The following is a 20786-nucleotide window of genomic DNA, read 5'->3' on the forward strand; positions in this document are numbered from 1 at the left end:
TCCTTTGGAGGAGGAACTAGGGCAGGGGGACAAGAGACCTCGATAGGCCAGGCTTCTGCTGTCAGGGGTCTGGCAGCTCCACACCACTCACAAGGACCACATTTTGCTTAAACACCACGTTATTAGGAGGCTGCATTACCTGTCACAATGGTTGCATTTAAAGGGCTTTGCACCCGTGTGCTTTCTGTAATGCCTTGTGAGCTCGTCGCTCCGTGCAAAACGCCACTCGCACCCTTCCCACGAGCACTTGTAAGGCTTCTCACCTGCAGAGGGGAGAAGAGAAGAGTCAGCACAACAGCAGCATTACTGAGCACTCCACTCAAGTCCCATTTTTCCACCTCACCGCTTCCCCACCCAGGCAGGTTAGCGCACAGTCAGTCAAACCATCAAAGCCAGAGTGCAATGGAAACAACTTAGGGCTTATGACACATTGTACTGTGGATGGATCCAGCTTCAACTTCACATCTGTTAAAATTCTCCCTATACCTCATCTCCCATTTCTAACAAAGCTTGTTAACTGCTCTTCAATGAAACCCTCAGCACGTCCCCAGAATCCTCTGCCCTGTGCTACTAAAGCCTGATTTTCAGTCAACACTGCAGCTCACTCAGCTCTTGCTGGCTAATTGATATGGTACCTGTGCTGGCTGTACCAGCCCTGCAGATGGGAGCGGGTCACATATCCCCCTGCACACCCAATGACAGCAACCACCACCACTGTACCGTGTGCTTTTTCCAGGCTGCAGCTCCCCCTTGCATGGCCAGACGCACATCTGCTCCCCCAAGTTTCCATGCTCACAGTCTCCTAAAGCTGCACCTTTTCTCTAGTTGCTTCCAACAATTTTTGGGGCTGTCATTCTACCCCCAAAATAATCTTATCACTGAAGCAGTGAAACGGTGCAGCAGTAAGTCAGGGTGAGGCTGGTCTACTGTGTTCACAGTTACCTATCTTATGCAGTGTCTGTGAATCAATCCCCCATGGTGTAGCATCCACGGAATCCTTCACACCTAATGATGGAGGTCTGGCACCTCCCCTTTTCTCATTCAGAGTATTCCTGTACATGCATATTTATCATCTCCCCCAGGAGCAAATGCTCCATTGCTTCTCCCCCTGTATAAATTCAATGTCACTGATCCCCACGTAGTCAGCACAGTGCAGATGCATTAGGAGAGGAAGGAGTCACTTGCACTACAAAGATCCTAAGCCAGCAATTATAAACAGAGAAGGGATTATTACTTATTTATTCTTAAAATTGCTAAGCAGGCAATCTTGAACCCACCACTGACCAAACTGAAGCTGCAATCTGTATGACCTCTCTTCTTGGCTACAGCAAGCAAATGTCTCAGTGCAGAGACACAGATTTCTATATTTAGCACGTCTATTCAGCAGGTAAAGAAGTAAGATCTCGTTAAGGGAGACCTATGTATTTCAAGGTGACAAATTGGAAAGGCCAAATGAAAAAAAGCAAAGAGGGCAAGAGAATTGCATCAAAATACATAATAATAATAATAATAAAAAGATGTTCTGTTGTGAGTCTGCAGACTTCTCATTGCTAAGGCAGCTCTGTTGTACAGTGGTCACCCACCCTGGACAGCAGAGTGGGCTGAGGTGTTAACTGGAGCTGAGCCACTTTACCAGACATTAAACACAGTAACTCAATTAAAGGATTCACTGGGTAGAGCAATGAAGAGGAAGCAGCAGCCAGCAAGACTTCATCAGAATATCAAATTGTCCTCTCAGTCCCTGAAACAAGAAAGGCCAGCCAGCCTGGATGTCTCTATGGTGTGTCACAAACTACCATGGGGACATACCCAGCAAGACAATAACAATCTGCTTACATTGTGCCTGACTGATCAGCTCTGCAGACCTGCATGGTTTTCAGTGTGACTTATATATATATATTCACATATACATTTCAGGAAAAAAAAAAGTAAGAAACTTCTTGTTAGTAAGCTAATGCTGGTGTCCTGTTTCTATTCTGGTTGCTCAACTGCAATTCAAACACTGTCACCAGCACTGCCCCAGACACCAGAGCTGCAGTTGTTTGGCACTGTCTCAACAGCCCATGACACCCTACTACGCACGTTGCATTTGATCTCCCCTTGTCAGAGAAAAAGGACTTCCCCTGCCCTGGTCACATCTGTGAAGGTGCAGCAGTTCCACGTGAGCAGTTTGTGCATTGTTTTAGAAAGCTTTCAGTAAATGAGCCTCAGTGATAATTCAGCTTGCTTGATCTCTGATGCTCTCTAGTGCCTACCTGAGAGAGGAGACAGCAAGGCAGACAAAGCACCTTGCATCCCGTTTGCTACACATGCTGTAAAGGTGAAAGACAAGTGCCCAGCCAAGTCTGGCAGGTACGGCCAGTGTGAAAGCAGAAGGGTGAAGGCAAAGAATCACAGGGTTCTGTGAAACAAGGGCTATTAGGACTGAAGCTGCGTTTGGCTTATTAACATTTGTCAAAAGCTTTGAAAACGTATAGTGCTATATATAGGTTAGGAGAGACAAAAATGCCAAGCACGATTACTGGTAAACCCACAGGATGCCACATATCTCTGCTGCTTGCTCCAGGGGCTCCTCTCTCAAGTGTTCTCAATTTGCAGCTTGCACTGCCCTGAGCGGAGTTCTGTTCTCAGATGCTTTTCCTCTGAAACTGAAGCCACACAAAATGTCAGCACACCTCCCTGTGCTCCCAGACAGCAGAGCACACTGGTGTGCAGTGCTGTGCAGAGCACACAGCCAAGACACAGGAGCACGGTGACATTTAAAGCCCTGTAGAGTCCCTGACCCAAAGAACCTTAGAGAGGGCAGCATCCTGCTCTCCTGCAGCCACTCCGTAGTCCAAGCGGGCACGAAGAGAGAGAGCTCTGTATCTCTGCACAAGAACACAAAGAACAAACTGCATCTTTAATGGCTGCTTTCATCTTACTCGCAGATGAAATGAAAGCTGTCTTGCCAAGGTGTACTGTAGGAAACGTGGGCGTGAGAGAGGCCCCTCCTTCCTCACTACTGGAATGGCAGGCAGGAGAAATGGGAACGCTCATTTTCACGTGCCAGGCTGCTCTGCTGCTGTTGTAGAAGATTTGCAAAAATAAAAGGATAGATAGCAAAATCCTCCTCTGCTGAAAGCAATGGCAAAACTCCCACTCACTTCCATAGGACGAGGATCTCCCGCTTTTTAGCAAATTAATTATGAGCTTTAAAATCCAATTAAAAGTAGGAACATCACAGAGCTATGCCATACTGACAGTTTTCAGGTTCTAATTCCTCAAAATTAATAACTGCACTTAAACCTTCTGTCTGAGAGCCGTTCTTGGGAAGGTGCTCTGCTCCTTAAGTCACCTTTGTTCAACAGAAGGATCTGCACAGTGCTTACACAAATCCTTCAATCCGCAGCACACACCCAAAAAGAAGCCGATACCCAACTGTGTGGCTGCTAAAAGCAGCTTCTGCTCTGAATGTGCCCCACACCACAGGGCTGGCTGAGCTTCTACGTGTCCACAAGCACGCCTGGGGACGGCAGCAAGCCAGCATCGCAGATTTTAAGTGTCAGATTATACAGTTTTCTGAGACAAGCATAACACAAAGTCCCACTTGTGTATGGAAAAACTCTACAACTGACCTGGAGTAGTGGAGCAACCTACATAACCTGCTTTAGCAGGGGGGAGGTCTCTCCCAGTCCCTACAATTCCATGGTTCTGCGATACTGTGATTCTGGGTCTGCTCCCTAGGCTGAACCACAGTGCTCTGAAGGAGGGCAGCAGAGATTGGCCCCAAACTGGAATTTCAAACTGCAGAAAACACACAAACACGTCGTTAGCTGCACAGGTACCATGCTTTAGCAGCAGCCTACAAGCATGCGGACAGCTATGCAGAAAACTACTGATTGGTCCTTAGACCATTTTTATCCTTTCATCTTCCCAAAGCATGTTTTTGTACCTTGATATCGGTCCACTTGGGGAAGAAGCTCTCTGTTGCACTTCTGTTTATGGCACCTTACATAACCTCCTTCTAGAAACTATACCAAAAGTACACTGCAGTAACAGCCTGGCCCTGCATCCCTTTTCATGTCGTCCACCCTAGTCCAGTCTGGAAATTGGAGAACAAAGAATTCCATAAATTTATAGGAAGCACACAATGATAAAAGGTAAAATTTAGAGAAGGTCATTGCAAAAAGCCACTTGACTTTGGCACCCCTGAAATTGAGTTGCTTTTCCCTTACTAAGACAAATGCACAACTAAATATTAGGCACCTACATGTGAAATAGGTTTGTCTTGAAAGCCAAAAGTTTATCATCTGAAAAGATAGAAAAGCATGCAGTCCCAGTACCACCACCATGGTAAACACACAGCAGATTCCCAGGCAAACGCTGTTGGTAGACCTGGGTTGATTTGAACCGGTCATTTTTCATTTTGGTGAATTCAATCTCATGCCATTTTACATCCTGAAAGCCATCTGAAATAATCACCTATTGTTCCTTTTGAAACTAACGGAGAGACAAAGGAATGTGTGGAGCATGACACATCAGAGACCAGTAAGACTACAGCTGGAAGTAAATGTCTCCTCTCTGACTGTATGGGGTAGCTAGGTGGGCTGTATCTTTGCTCTCCAGGCACAAAATGCAGACTAGCAGGTTTTCTCTCCCATATACGCAGACTGCATGCCCTACATAATCCTAGCAATAAATATTCTCTCAAAACAAGGTAGAGGCAATGCTGTCTCTTTTCCTCAAAATACACAGACCCCGTTCTTGCCATATACATCTCCTAGAAACTATCGGGTGCAGGGCGTATGTCTTTTGTACAAAGAGTTTCTTACAGTACAAAGAGCGTTCATTACAGACATCTCAGAAGGTGTTTTCAAGAGATCACTTAGTAGAAACGTTATGTACATGGTGGTACATAACCAAGATCAGCTGAGGATGCTGCCACAGCCGCAAAGCTACAGTACACAATGGAAGATGCTAGCGTATTACACGTTTTACACTTTGCACTATTTATTGCCAACCCAGAGGGTTTAAAAAGTCTTTGAACCCCATCTCCCCCCAAAATAATGAGATTTTAAAGAAGAGAGCAATAATAATTAGAGATAATTTGCCTTCTGCTTTAGAGATAACCCAGGGTCACGATTTTAAATTTCTCTTGGCAGCCCTGCAACTAGAAACATTAGTTTTTAAAACAAAGCAAAAGCCAACTAAACAGAGAAAGGAGTTTGTTCTCTATTCCCTGAATTTCAGAAGGGAAGACTTCAGAAGAAAACCCTACAGATTTGGGTATGTACATAAGACAACGTAGGCTGGCAGCGCTGCAAGGTGAAAGCCAATGGCCGGCTCCATGCCCATTAAGGCTCAAGTTTCACCCCACATCTTTACAGAACTGTAAGAAACATATCCTGATTATCCATGCTTGTTTCCTTCTGGCACCCCATGCACCTCAACTTAAACACCACAGCACAAACATGTTGACTACAACATGCTTTGTAAAATAAGCAAGCTGTTAATACCCCACAGTCCTGCAATGATCTTCAAAAAGAGACCAACCACAAAAGTACAGTGGAGGATCACAGGCAAAAAATCTTGCTAGGATACCTCACTGCTAAAATACAGTTAAGAGGTTTCTTTTATCAGTAAACCTTTTTGTCTAACTCAGTCCTAAAGAAACTGAGGAAGAGAACACATCCTGTCTGCACGCACCTTTTGGAGGACAATCAGATAGGATGTTTGTTATGCTACACTATAAGAGCTTCTTAATATGAGATGCACACAAAAAATATGTGAGTCTTTAAAAAAAATAAGCACCTCCTGAAAAATCACCATGTGTTCTAATCCTCTGTGAATTATTTACATGCAGTTTCAGAATTAAAGTTTTATGAAAGAAACTCAAGACATCACCTTCATCTTTAAATTCTGTGATTAAAAATAATACTCAAAATGAAACCAGTTCTAAAAAGCCTCAGTGTACTGAGAGACAGCTTTAGCTATGTTTTCTCTAAGACTGGCATTCCCAGAGAATCAGAGAAACTGCAAATTACAACTGGGAGGAATTAAATGCAAGATTTGTCGCCTGGGTTTTCCCCATAAGGATGCTCTGAGAGCCTGAGCTGTATAAAGAAATGTGTGAAGAATCAAGCAGTCCCACTGGCTTTTTATGAGAGTGTTTTAATAATTTTCCTTGCCACCCTTTCTAAGAAATCCTTTTGGGACCTACTGTTCATGGGCAGGTGGTTGGGAACACCCCTGCAGTGTCACTGGTGGGACAGCCCTGTGCTAGGGGTGCTGTCCATGCAAAAGGAAGTTGCTCAGGAACACCAGCAGCCAGGAGGCAACAAGAAGCAGCCCCCCAGGTTGCTTTGCACAGAAATGCCAGGCAGACATTTGTATTTGCTTTACAGTTTATTACAAAAGTCTGCCACAGCACAATAGGAAGCCTAATGTGGAACATCACATTAACAATATTTTATATTTATGTAGCACTCTTCATCTGTAAGGGTCCCTGAGAGCTTTACAAGCTACATACGTGGCATACCAATGAAGCCGAGCCATAATTCTTCTAATTAGCTGAATATCAGCGCACATCACATGGCACGACAGAAAATGTGACTGGTCACACCTCTCTTCATATGGAAAGTGCTACGTGATATTTAACAGGAGCATGTTGCAGAAGGAAATTCAGATTTAAGGAGTCTTGAAAAGATGAGATCTCCCATCGCAAATAGGTCTCCTTTACACCTGTGTCTGTCCTCCCTTTTTGGACATGCACACTCCCTCAAATACTAGACACAGAGGAGGAATAGCCCAGGATGTGGTGTTTGTCAGATATCTCTCCTTTCACACTAAATTCAGCAAGTTACCACCACAAGGCTCCCAATGGTTTGCAGGAGACTTTACAGAAAAGCTACAGAGCTACTGCAGTTCAGCACACATCATCACCCTCTTTTTAAGATCAGAAGGTTCATCCCTTCAGCAAAAAGGGAGAACAGGCTATTTAATACACACATCCTCTGGAAGTCAATGCCACTATTTAAGTGTATGTACATGTGACCCATTAACCAGTAAAACTAATTATAAAAATCAATTTCAGATACTTTCCTGAGCCTTTCATTCCTCAATATACTCCTAATTGATTTTTGTTGGAGAAATAGCAAGCGTAATTATTATTTTTATTATGACAAAGGAAGGCAAGGGGGGCCATGGTCAGTATTTTAAGTGGCTTGCCAATGCTTTCTACCCAAAAAGAGGAAAAAGGGGAAAAAAAACATTTTATTCACAGTTTTGCCACCTGCTGGAAAGATGGAAAAGCTTTTGAAAGGGTGACAAAGCACAAGAGAAAAGCTGGCAGCAGACAGTGCAGGGCTGGAGAGGAATGTGACAGAATTGTGAAAAATACAATGTGAGAAGGTTGTACCTATTTATAGGCAAGCAGGGATGATCAAGTGTAAAAGAAGTACATTTCCGTGAGTGAAGAACAGCTCCTTTCATCCAAAAAGGTCAGAAGTGCCCTTATAGAGAGATGGCTCTAATCATGTCTATATTAGAGATGGGGGGAAAAGAGGTTAAGAGCCAGATCCAATGTCCAATCAGTCTTTCTACGAACCTCAAAGCTCTGGATTAGTCCCCAGGGCCCTTGTCAAAGCTCCTCCACCAAGTCAGCTGCAGAGGATGTGAAAATAAATGATTTTTTTCAGCCTTATTTCTTGCAAACACACAAGCACATAACATACATCTACAAAGCCTACTTGTCTAACTGAAACGCAGAGGAAAGCAACACGTGCAGCAACACACAAAGAGATGGGAATACTCCATTTTCTATCCTACTTGCAAGGCCACTTGTAACAAACCCAGCTTCAATTTGTGCCCCACACCACGCGTGGGGTGGCTGGTGCCAGCCTTTACCTCCCAGGCCCTACCCAATCTCCCATTGAGCAACAAAGCCCCAAAAACACCGCCTCCATCTCAGATCCCCTTGGCACCAGCCTGGGTGCACACCCGAGCACCTGCCTGCTAATTGCCAGCCCAGGGGACGGCAGCTGGGTGGCACGGCCGGCAGCACCCAGCAGCATCGCCGACAGCACAGCTCCCCAATGAGCCCTCCAGAAGGAGTGAGAAGGGGGGAGGAAAATTAAAATGTTTTGAAAAAGAGATGGATAGAGTTGCTTGGCAACACGAGGGCAGAGCAGCTGTGCAGCAGGGCTGGTACCCGGGTGGGCTGTCAGCACCCTGTGCTTTGTGCGAGCCAGAGCACCGCACATCTCCCCTCCTCTCCTCCTGCTTGGCCCCACCAGCAAGGCATTGCTGCCTGTCCTAATTACACATTCTGCACTGCTTCAGGCTGCTGTTGCTTCGGTCCCCAAGAGATGTAAGAACTTAAAAAAAAATCTCTACTGAGGGTTTTTGGTTTCAAATTCAGCGTAGCTCTGTGAGCTCAGAGATGCAAGGCGAGGTGGCAGCAGATAAAAAGTAGGATAATTCAGCAGTCACCAGGTCAGATTTGTCAAGGACTCCACAACAGACTTTATTCCCCTCTGGTTTTCTTAGTAAATTACAGGAGGGGGTGAACAGTGGTGAGAGCCCTTCATGGATGTGGTGAATGTGTACTTATGGCAGAGCAAGCAGCAACGATCTGCTCCTCAGACACTTGCATTAGTCCAAGAGTTTCTGGGAAATACCGAGCAAATAACAAAGGTAAACACAAGATATTTATCAAAGACTAGAACTCACCAAAACAAAAAGAGACACCCACTTTCCCAACTCTTAATGTTTTAAACTGGTTTTGCTCCACATTTTTTGCTAATGAATGTGATTTCTCAATTATTCAAACCACCGCAGCATGGTTGGTTCTATTTACATGTCACTTCCTTTACTGCCCATTGCCCACTGAAAAAATCAGAGAAAGGTGACAAAAGAAGCAATGCAGAGTAGCAAAGACAGCACAGGAATAAAGCAAGGGAAAATAATCCCCATTGTTCTGGTTCTCAATTTTGACAAGAACAAAAAGAAGAAAGGAAAAAAGATTAGCTTGCCTTCTCATTGATTCAAATATTCGATTTGACTGGGAGGTGCACAAATGATTCCCCTTCCTGGAAGTCACCCAAGCTACTTGTGCTGCCAGAGGAGCGCAAATGAAGAACGACACAAATGTACTACACAACCCCACTACCAGGTGACACTGCATCTTCACAGAGATATCTTTAAAGACATCAAATTTCCTAACACACATCCAGTGGCAAACAAAGCCCTGCAAAAGAATCACCTTTGTGGTTCTCCGGGTTTTGCAGAGAGTTAACAATAAAATGCAAGCCATTTTATGACAGATCACACCTTAGTCTACTCAAGTTAATTTTCAACCAGATATTCACACACAGAAGTCTTCTACTCAAAAGCCGTTATTTCCCACTACGTAGGCCAAATTTTAGCTCAGCTTGTTACGCTGAGGAAAGCTCTTTTCTCCCTGCCCATCCCCAGCACACATGCCATATTTTCCTAAAAAACAAATATTTTTCCTCCAACTTCTCAACTAACGATGGCAACCACACTGGAAAATTACCAAACGTGGAAACTTTCAGCTTCAAGGAAAAGCTTAGCTAAGCTGCAGGTGACCAACCAGAAGGCATCCAAACGGAAGTTCACGGGGAATTAACCATAATGCAGTTCCACACAGTTACGTACTGAACAGAAGCATATGCAGGTACAAATGCCTCTATTTTTATGACATTCATTTCCAAGAACTAATATGCACTTCTAGTGCTCTAATGGTCACTTAAGGTCATCATAAAAAAACTAGAATGACATTGCAAAATTGTCCAACTAATCTATTAAGTTCTCTCCATTGGTGATAGCAGTGAGTCCATGCGTATCAGAGCAAGGATGCCCAGAGATCTGCAGGTAAAGAAAGTCCCGCACGGAATTTTATCCTCCCCTTTCCAAAAGGGCTACACAGGCCTTTAAAACTCCCTCACTTGAAGTTCTTGTTTCATACTATTTCAGCCTACAGCTGCCCACTACCGTTTCCTGCTTGACATTTGGTAACCAACTGACTTTTGACAGCGGTGTCAGACAAAAGTGTTCTGAAGACACTGACACTTTCTCCTGAGTTCCAAACTGAAACTGACAATTTCACACATGAAATCTGCCCTCCAGGCTGCATCTTATGCTTGCCCTTCACCTACCTTTAAATACACTTTTTCAGACTATACCATATATATCCACTCCTCTGAGGTGGTACTCTGTGAGCCACATCCTCCATCCCCTTTGCCAGGTGACTCCAAGAGGTTCAAGGATGGATGGATGGAGAACACCAGGTGACAACAGAGCAGTGGCCTGCTGTAGCACTTGGAGGAACCTGCACCCTCCCTCCCACAGCTGCTTAACAGTCAGCAAGCATCACTTTCTAGGTCTCTCTTGTACCAAAAATCATCTCATATGGCAAACAAACAATACCTATTTCTGTTTTCAAGCCCTAATACTAAGACCATCTCCCCACCTGTGCTACTGAATTGGCAAGTGATGGAGAAGAGACACAAGACTGGAGATTATGGTACCAGCAACCATGGTATCCATGAACAGCACGGTTGTGTTAAATGCTGAGGGCTGCTTTTGGCAGGGCCTCTCCTGCCCTCTGTGTCACTCACCAAGTGCACTGTCTCAGCCTGAGCTCTCACTGTAACAACAAAATGAGGCTCCGGCCCAGCACAGTGAAATCATAAGACATCTCTCTAATCTTGCCAAATGGTTAAATGGCTTCAAAGCAAAAAACTTTTTAAAGAGCTCACGATCAGGTTGGGCTTCTTTTTATCAGCTTTAATTAGATTAAATTAAAAAAGAAAACAGAACTACAACTATAACTCAGAACAAATCCAGGCATGAATGAAGGTCTTCCCTCACATACCTCTACTGCCTCAGTTCCCTTGCTCTTGCTTTCAGCAGCACATCCAGCATCCAGCCACTGTTTCAGCTGCTGTCATGGGAGCTTCAGCATCCTCTGTTGTCCCTTTGCCATGCCCCAGCCCTGCGTGCAGAGCCAAGAAACTGACAAAGCTGTGGATCTCTTGCTGTATAACAAAAAAATCCTGGGCCTTTCCTGGCTTTTACTTCTTCTGTTCTAGACATACTGCTCTCCCAACTGCTTTTTCAGTACTCATTATTCAGAAGCCTGCATCCTGCAAAAATACTGCTTTGCTTGGCCGTTTGTATTTTCTTTCTCATCCTCAGCTCTCTGTTCGCCATTGCTACCTCATTAGCACAACACAGCACTGCAACTTCCCAGCCATGGGTTATCACCAACAGTCTTTATTTCCTCTATTATTCTTTCACTTCAAATTAATGTTCTTCATTTATCATCCATCCTTCCCACCTCAATTCTTTCTTTTCCAATCATTTCCAAATTCTTGACACTTCTACTTCTAACCCCAGCAACTCTGGAAAACTCTTCTCTGTCATTTTAAATCCCACCTCAAAATCCTTGCTTTCTTTAATGCTCTTTCTAATACTCTTGTGTATCTCTTTGTCTTTTTCCTTCAAACCCAGTAATGTGTTTCCCTACAGGGTGGATTTATTTGTTTTGGTTACTCTCACCCAGTACTCTGAACCAAAGAGCTGCATAATTTAAAATGAGACATCACAGTAATGTGAAGCAAACTCCACTTAAGTAAGTGCTATCTCAAGACAGTAGGTAGACTCCTGCTATCTATTTACATGGGCATCTCCTGCTTGTTTTAGACTTTAGAAACCTAAGTAAAGAAGTGAGGTGTCAAGCTTATATTGATTTGAGCTGATTTTAGGACGTATTAGACATCCTGGTTTTAGATGCATAAACGAAAAAACCTCAAAACCTGTTCCTCACAAAATGCAAACCCCAGCAAAACACTCTGTGGGTCACTTCTTATCATTACCACAGCGTTCAGGATTTCCTGGTTAGATCGTACATAACGCTTTATCTCTGGCCACCAGGTACCCATGTCGCCTCATACTTTCCTCTCTACATTACAGCAAGGAAGGCTGATGTGAGCTGTTTGGTCAGGAGATAGAAATCTCTTCCACAGGTCTTTGATCCAAGGGAATCAGCGACTTCCTCATGACTAATCTTTCCATAGGTCACAGGTCAGCTCCCCCTTAGACATATTTGCATCCAGATACTCACCAGCAATATCCTGTTTTCTAATTTAGGAAGTACTGATGACTATACATTTTCTTTGGCTTGTGCTAATTCCTTCTCCCTCTGTTCTCCATTACACTGGCAATTCATCTCCATGCCTGTTCTCATCTCCATTCATCTCCAGTCCTGGCTGGACTAGAATTCCTGCCTCTTAAAGGAGACACTGATGTCTGCTCCATGAATAAGTGTGAGAGAATGCATTAGAGCTGAGTTATATGCCAGTCCTCGTGGCTCCTTTGTTAGTTTGTTTTTTTTTGCTTCACCCCCATGTTGGTAGCACAGCCTTTCCAATCCTACAGCTCACCTTTTACTCCTGTTTTCAAGCACAGCCACTGCTTCACCCTGGCATGGCTTCTTTGCTGCCCTGATAGACAGTTCTGACACTGTTCCTAGCTCCTTTACACATTCTTCACTTTAGATGTTCCAGCTTTCTTCAAATCCAATCAGATGTTTTTAATTCCCATTCCACCCAGACAATGTTTCCCCTTTCCCATCCAGATTAAATTATCTCCCAGAAAGATAATTGTTTCTCCCTCTCCAAAGGTCATTGAGAAGGTGTTTTCATAACCAGTTCAACTGTTGATGGGCTTTACAGAACTGTCCTCATTTTTGAATGGATGAGATGCAGGAGAATAACTAGGGAGGCTTGCACAGCACCAAGCAATGTGAGATGACCGTCTTGGCTCCCCAGTAAAGTGAAGCTGCAGGACGAGTTGGGTTCCAACCCAGCAAGCCACCATCGGTCTGCACTGCCTCCAGCCCTGTCTGGCTCATCCTGTGTGAGGAAGGCCAGCCAGCCTCTGCTCAGTGTTATGTACGAACAAAAGGAATGCAACCTCCTTCTGCTGCCTTCCATCCCACAGCTCCCCAGCCTGCGGCTTTTTTTGTCTTCATGAGCAGGGAGTAAATCCCTTTGATCCAGCAAGTGGATGTGGCACATGCAAGTTGAGTGACCAACCTGCACCTGCCTCCCCGCCCCACACTGAGAGCCCCTTGTCTGTTGGAGCACTCATGCCCTCTTGCACAGAGCCCACACTGGCAGAACGTTCCCTCCTGACATTAACAAGCTACCAGCCAAAGGACAATATCTTGCAGTCAATTTCAGACCCTCTGGCTCAGTCACTGACTAAGCCTAGTGACTACTAGCTATCAGCCCTGCTGGGTGCATTCAAATTTAACAGCACACACGGCTTGCTGCAGCTCTGAGCCAGCTACAAAAAAAACAAAGCACTGATGGAGAATAGGGCTGCTTGTGCCTAGCACCAAAGCATGCATGAGAAAGGAGGCAATCCCGCCATTTGCAATTCAATCCCAAATTTCCACAGCTAGTCCCCTCTATCCCTCTCTTCTACCGAACTTCCAGAGCTCCCTGTGGGGTGACCTCACCGCAGAGGTCACAGTAAAAAGACAAAGTATTGACTGCACTGCTTCTGATTGTTGTCAGTGACTTCAAAGGAACAGAGCACTGAAACAGGACAGAGAGTCTAAATGACTTCGTGCTTGGACCCAAATTAGCTAGTTACATAGTCTTAACACGTGCTTCCCCAACACTCACTCAGATTGCTCCCAAGATGCAACCTAAAGATACTCAGATACTTTGAACTTTTCTGAGTGCAATGGGAGTCGGGTTCCTACCAGCTCCCAGCACCTGCAGCAAAGAGTTTATTTTAACTGTGAGGATGTATCAAGACCATGCTGCAAAATAAAACCATGTTTTCTACACAGCTGTGACATAACTGGGTATAGGATGCTTATTTGGCTGCAAAGAGGAGGGCTGGATTCTCTCCTCTCATGTCTACTACCTGTAAAAGCATCACAGTGCCAGTGAGAAATGTTTCTTATCATGGAACAACTGTAAAACACAAGATCTGACATGTTGATGTTATCTAGAGCAAGGATCCAAAATTCAACCAGACCTAAGGATGGGTACAAAAGCATGAAAAATCTTGCACGATTTTGACTCCAAAGGGTGGAGGCCTTGAAAGAGCAGCTGTATTTGCAAGAGTTTTCTCAGGATTCTTTGTCCCCATTGCCACCTGCTGGGTGATAAAAACATAGGAATTCCACAAGTTTATCCCACCTAGGTGAACATATCACATCCTTGGCTAACTTCAGGAACAGCCATGTAAGACTATCACTTGCAGCTTGAAGAGGAATGCAGGGGCCACATCCAAACAGACAAGGCAATGGTGCCAACTCTCACAGCCCAGACTTATGGCTGCAGAGAACCCTGCTTTGCGTACTGGGACGCCTCCTCTGGGACGTCCTCGGGGGCAGCCTGGGTGGAGCCTGTGTCTCCGTGGTTACCCTCACAGCAGCACTGGCAGCACAAGGAGTCTCCTGACCATACCGCTGCAAGTTTTAAAATAAAAACTCTACTTTCACTGGCTTCAAAATCACAGACTGCAAGGGAGGTTGCCCCTGGTAAGGTGGCTATCCCCAGTAAAAGCACTAGAAAGCACATATTAAAAGATCAAAAACAATGCCTTTATGTCTTAACATGATTTATATTTCAGACCATGTAACTTGTACAGTGCTGCCTAGTACATGATGGATGCAGCTCTCTTAACAGCCCACACATTTGTTTGATTTACTGCATCGGTCCAACACGTTATTTTCTACCTTGCAAGAACAACCTCACTTCTAGGAATCTGCTTGCATGATAAGATCATGAATTAAATGTGCAGTTATTGTAAGAGACCACACATTTTACAGTAAAATTGAGAAAACTGATTACAGCAATCCCTCTGGAAACAAGAATAATCACATGATAAGATAGTGCTAATGGGAATTTATCATCTCACATGTGAGGCTTAGAACAAAGCAGCAATGCTAGCAAACTGCACGGCTATTACTGCCAATGAATGCCAGCCGAAAAGCTGCTGGGGACTATGAACAAACGACAAGAGAGGAGAGATGCTGAACAGCCAAAGTGAAGCCAATTTGGTATGGTTCAGGACGCTTACACAGTAAAGCTTATATGCATCATTAATCAATACTATCCAAAATAACTGCCTGGTATCTTTCCCTACATAGTATTCCCTCTCTACCTACACTACTCCATCCGAACTCCATGCAATTCTCCCATTTGCTCTCACTTGTATTTCATCACTAGTGTAGCCCAAAATACCGAGATCTCAAGGGTACAGCATCTGTGTATGCACACATCTGCATCTACACACAAGCTTGCTCTCACACAAACGTTATTCCCAAACTGTGCATCTCAGAACTGAAATACGCTTTTTCTTTTCCCCTACACAAAAGGCAGCAAAAACCTATCCACGGTATTTTTTATTTGAAGCAATTAACACTTGACTAAAATTAACATTTTTAAAGCTGTCTTGGGGAACTGAGCGCAGAAAACCCAAATTGGCATGCCCACAGTTCTACAATAAATGATACAGCTTCTACCCTTTAAGCATCCTAAAATTACTCTCCATCAAGCCCCATAATACACATGAAAACTAAACATATCGATGGTAGACAGCAAACTCCTCCATTCTGTTGAAAAGAGGATATACTTGCTGGCCTGCCATATTTTTCCATTGCCCTGTTTCATAGAGAGAGGCTTGAACTCTTCTGAAAAGATTTTTTCCCTTTTCTAAAGGAAAAGAAAAGGAGATGGTTACAGTTAGGTGGCAGGGAGACAAGATGAGAGAAGCATCCTACACAAGTACCTGTATGAGTCCTCTGGTGAGCCTTTAAGTGGGAGCTCTTTGTATAAACCTTCCGGCACCCATTAAATTGACAGCGATGAACCCTCTTCTTGTTTTCTGGAGATGCTTCTACCCCTGGTCCTCCTTGTTCACTGTCACTTTGCCCATTCTTTATCGTCCCTGTGGTTGCTGCTGCTACACTCACTTTCATGGAGCTGAGGGAAGATTTCTTGGCCACCAATTTCAAAGTCACTGTGCCATCCATTGCCGAGAGAGTCTGTGAGGTTTTTACGAGGTGGCGGCTGAGCTCTGGAGAGGAAGGAGGTGTTAATGAGGTTACTGCATTGAGCTGAGCCTGGTTGACGGCTGTGTAGCTTTCCGTGGAAGAGCTGGTGGACTGCAAGCTGAGGCACGTCTCAGACAGCAGCTTGTCCCGTGAGAGGATGATGTCCATGTTGGTGGTTTTGTCACACATACTCGTCTCCACTGGCAAAAGGATGGGGTCCAGCCGCCGGATACTGTCTTCTGCATCTGGAGCTGAGGAGGCATGAAGGAAGCAGTCCAATTCCTCACCAAAGCTCTCAGAGATCTTCCGCGGTTCAGTCTGAAGGTATCGCTCCAACTCGAGGCATGTCTGCAGGAGGGGGAGGGAGGGGAAGAAATCACTATTAGACAGGGATCACAGCACAGCTCCCACTGAGGGCAAGAGAACAACGCGGTCTGGAGCCATTAAGAGACAGCACTTGTGCAGCAGCTCCTTCTTAAAAGATGGTTGCTTTTTGGGAGGCATGGGGATTGGCACTTGCTTGAAACTGCTCAGACACTGTATGGGAATATCCACGTACAGAATAGGATACTATGGTAATGAAGATAGTAACAACTGGAAAGCGTCTGCTAAATTTTCATGGAAATCTGCACACTACCGCATTTCAGATGTAATCTGGCAAACAATCACCTCCACATGAAGCTATTCAAACTGCCCAAACTCGGGACACATACAAACAAAACATCACCTCTCCAAGAAATTCCTTCCTCTTTCTTCACACACATTATGCTTCACTCCAAACTGAACTCTGCATTGTTGGCTGAGGCCCAGTCTTCTTCTAAAATGGCAGAAATTTGAAGTATGGTATTTTAAGATAGAAAGAGGAGACAGAGAAAATCCCCCAGTAACAGCATAGCTTGTTTGAAGGGGCTGAGAGAAGATGAAGATGTGACAAGAAAATGGGGACCTAGTGCCTCTTTTAGAGGATTTTTGTCACATCTGAACAGGCAGTCCTCCTGTACACAGAACACCACACTTGCACACAAGCACACACACAGCATCTTGAAAAGTAGGTGAAGATGCAGGCAGAGATACTGCCGCATAAAAACCATGTTCTACAGTTCCATAGCAGTGATTATCAGCATGAGGATGCAGTGAGCCTACTACTTGACTGTACCTTGTATGATTTGCCCTAAGCTAGCACTAGCACCAATAAAGCCTCCAGGCACCATTATGCTGCCCAGTGTTCTTCAAACCCAACATTATAGACTTTTATTATTTATAGAAAGCTGTTATCTATAGTTTCAGGAGCTTTTAATGGAGTTTATTAGTGTTGTTTTTCATTTCTTGCTGCCTGAAAGGATAGCTGGTTTAATACCAGCTGCAATTTTACAGGACTTAAACACACATACTAGCAGAGAATTTTTTTTGAAACTTTTGAAAACTACTCCTGAGGGAACAATTTAAAGATATAAAAAAAGGGATTTTAGGTAAAAATACTCAGTGCAGCCTAACAGAGCTAATGGTCCAAGTACATCTCAACCTGAAAGCCCAACATCTGATCAAGAAACAAACGCTTCCTGCCACCAGAGGTGAGATGGAGGCTCCTGTCCTTTGAGTACAAGCCTCAATAGGAGCACAAAGAGGCTCCTCTCACAGCTTTCTGGGAGCTACCACCAAACTCAGGATTATCACTTTCAGTGTAACCTGGAAGCAACACTTTGCAAACAGTTTGATGGGATGACTTCCAGAATTTCTGAATTCAGAAAGATTGTCAGTTATCTATTTGATTACTTAATAAACAATCATAGGCCCGAGCTGTAGCGATGAACTTAGCTAAAAGCAAAAAAATGACAATATATGCAAGTGAGAAGTGCTATTCTTAAGTGGAGTGACATGACACTGTCTATTCAATGCGTATGGACTTATTAGTCTGCAATCTTGCCTTAAGCAAACCACCAAACAATCAAGTTGCTCCAACTTAGCAGGGAGCTTCACTTCTTTATCACAAAAGGGATCCCTGAAGAACTGTTTTTGACAAATCCCTGGAAGGTGAAGTTGGCAAGTTTTTGGGCAAGCAGAGGTTCAACCAGTATGCCCTCCAAGAAGTACCTGGGAACTGGCAATGGCAAGTTGCAGCCCACAGCTTGGGCACTCTGCTGCCTTCTGCTCTGGATTAACACTAAACTGCTGCACTGCCCCAAGAAACCAAGGGGTTGCAACAACCACCCATCCTCTTTTCTTCCAGCAGTTATTTCCAATGGACAACAGCTGACAAAAACTGAAGCCAGATCATCAGGAGCCTGCTGCTCCACCTCCTAAACTGAATGAGACTGAAGAACAATGATGTGGACACTAACTCAGTGCAAGCTCAACATCCGTGACTTGTGGGATTCCACCTGGGGGCTGCCAGCTCGTTTCTCCAACATCCTTGCTCCGAGCATCACAAGCAACCACTCATTTGTGCTCTCTCCTTTCCTCACTGCTCCTTCAGCTGAAAGTTTTGGATCCGTTCCTATTTCCTGCTGCAACAATGTGACTTGGTCCTGTACATCCGCTGGGCTGCCCCTGAGGCTACCCCACTTCCTGAGCACAGCAAAAAGTTGGAAATCGTGGGAATCAGCAGTAAGCTTCACAGCAGGATTTAACAGCATCTGGTTCTGCTGCAACCTAAACTTGCTGGCTTGTGTGACAGCAGAAGCTTTCACTCTGAACCCACCTTAACTCAGGGCCAAAGACTTTGCCAGAGGGATGGGATAAAACTTTCAGCTTTCACTCAGGTGTCCCCTTGCTCCTGAAGGTCCATCTGAACTAGGTCCTGATGGAGCAGCACACAGCCCCCATGCTGTCCCTGTGGCACCAGTACCTAGTGACTGCTCACCCTTCTCCCCCAGGAAAGCAGACACCATGGTACCAGCAATGAGGGAAGCCATGCTGGGGCTGCTCACAGTAACAATGGAGAGCTGCTCTAGTGGACACAAAAAGCCTGTGTGCTGCTTAACTTGCAGTTCTGGGACTGGTAGTATGGCTGTATTTGGGGATCTGGTCTCTCCCTGGATGAATCCTAATGGGTTTTGGGGCAGCTTTCCAAGTGAACCCCACATTTCTTCAGGACTGATCCCACACACAAAACTAAATACACATCACCTAATTTGGGCTTCCTGGCTCACCAAGCCTTCATCCAGCAGGGCAGAAATAGGTCCGGAGACCTAATAAATAGAAGGTTTCCAAAGTGGAGCATAAACATAATCAGAAACTAGGGATATAAGTGGAAAAAAAAAAGATACTGGGACTCAAGGCCATTAAATGTGACACTAGTGGCAGGCAATTTCAATTGCCAGGACCAGAAAGCTGCAAATTGGTTCCGCAGGCCCATGGATGCAAGCAGGAGATGCTGTTCCTTTAAGACACTACTAGCCCAGTGACAACAATAGTAGGCCTGACAGTTTTTCCAGCTTCACCATTAATTTTCCATAAAGAGCTGTTTCTCAATGAGCCCTTTTCAGGCAAAGCCTGATGCTTCAGAAACCTGTAATTATTCTTGGCTCCCCCCTCCCGCAGCCATTGCACCTGTGCCATTTCAAGACACCAGCTGGTCATGACTTGCCTTCTGCCTCAGAAATCCAAAACCAGTGGATCAAGCCCATCTCCCCATAGAGAAGGGAAAAAAAAACCCACCAAGAAACAATATAATGAAGCCCCTCCTTCTCTCCCTCCCACACACCAGCCCCCTCAGTCCCTCCACCAAGTCAACAGGGGGAAGCTGAGCGTTGCTGTGCCAGAAGACCTCCATCTCATCTGCATGGCAGACAAAGCCTGAGGAGGGCTGAGGCCACAGCCTTGTGGCAGCCCTGCCAGACCCTATCTGGTGCCGAGGCAGGCCACGGCATGTACAACGAAGCTTCTTTCCCCATATGCACTCCCTGGCATATGCCAAGAACCTTATGTGACCTTGCCTTCACTCGGGCCCGAATTGCCCAGGGAGCAGTACACTGAGTTTTGAATGCAGCCTGTTTTCTTCACTCATGCTCCAGCAAGACTTAGAATTTCTAGGCCACATAAGCTCACCCCTTTGTCAGTAAAAGTAAAAACAGGCTGCTCCTGTTTACTTTTCCAACAGAGGTACATTTTCATCACCTACAAACAGTGACTGGTGTTTCCTGGCTACATCTCTTTGTTCCCCACACCATACCATCTCCTTAGCAGAGCAGTAGAACGCACCACAACACTTCCACACACAGAACCACATCCTTCTGGCAGTACAAGACAACCACTGCAGTGCTGCTCTGTGCCTGGCAAGGACCTACTTCTTATAAAATGCAGTGGAAAAGAAACACACTCATGCTTCCACAAGAGTGGAGATGTGATACACGTACCATTTTCAGAAGAGGGTAGTACTCACCTAACTGCATCCAGCTGAAAGCCTTTCAAGCTCCTGCATGTTTCGTACAGACAAAGACAGGTCAATGCAGTGACAGTGAAGTTCAGACAAGGGTAAAATAAAGCCCAAACACTTCAAATGATTTGAGGACAGCTGGGGAAGACACCTAATAACACATTCAATGGGTTCCTCTGTTTTGTTGATGCTGAAGTATTTTCCAATATCTCGATTCTGAATTTTTCTAGCAGATTATGGGAAGTTCTCATCTGGAAGTGCTAGTTAATTCTAAGTGCCATTTTACTGCAGATAAAATGGGACATCAAGCACCGATCTTGGAAG

At 44.8% G+C, this 20786-nt stretch overlaps 1 protein-coding gene across 3 annotated transcripts in view; it reads right to left on the bottom strand.

The window, feature by feature from the left end:
- The window catches only part of KLF7 (KLF transcription factor 7), a 54588-nt gene that overhangs the window by 9816 nt on the left and 23986 nt on the right, over positions 1–20786 (bottom strand). For 2 of the 3 annotated variants that reach the window (XR_010623093.1, XM_065751101.1), the window contains exons 2-3: positions 15823–16435; positions 140–263 (exon numbers count right to left, since the gene is read on the bottom strand). Coding sequence is in view for 2 of the 3 variants with exons in the window: in XM_065751101.1 (XP_065607173.1) it covers positions 140–263; positions 15823–16435 (737 nt within the window). In the remaining variant the exon portion in view is untranslated. Of the gene's footprint in view, positions 1–139; positions 264–7610; positions 7645–15822; positions 16436–20786 lie in introns of those variants that run through there. The other variant, XM_065751102.1, reaches the window with a different exon arrangement.

This window comes from Cyrtonyx montezumae, unplaced genomic scaffold, assembly GCF_038088225.1.
Source record: "Cyrtonyx montezumae isolate F1298 unplaced genomic scaffold, pur_monq_1.0 scaffold_7, whole genome shotgun sequence".
Taxonomy (NCBI): Eukaryota; Metazoa; Chordata; class Aves; order Galliformes; family Odontophoridae; genus Cyrtonyx; species Cyrtonyx montezumae.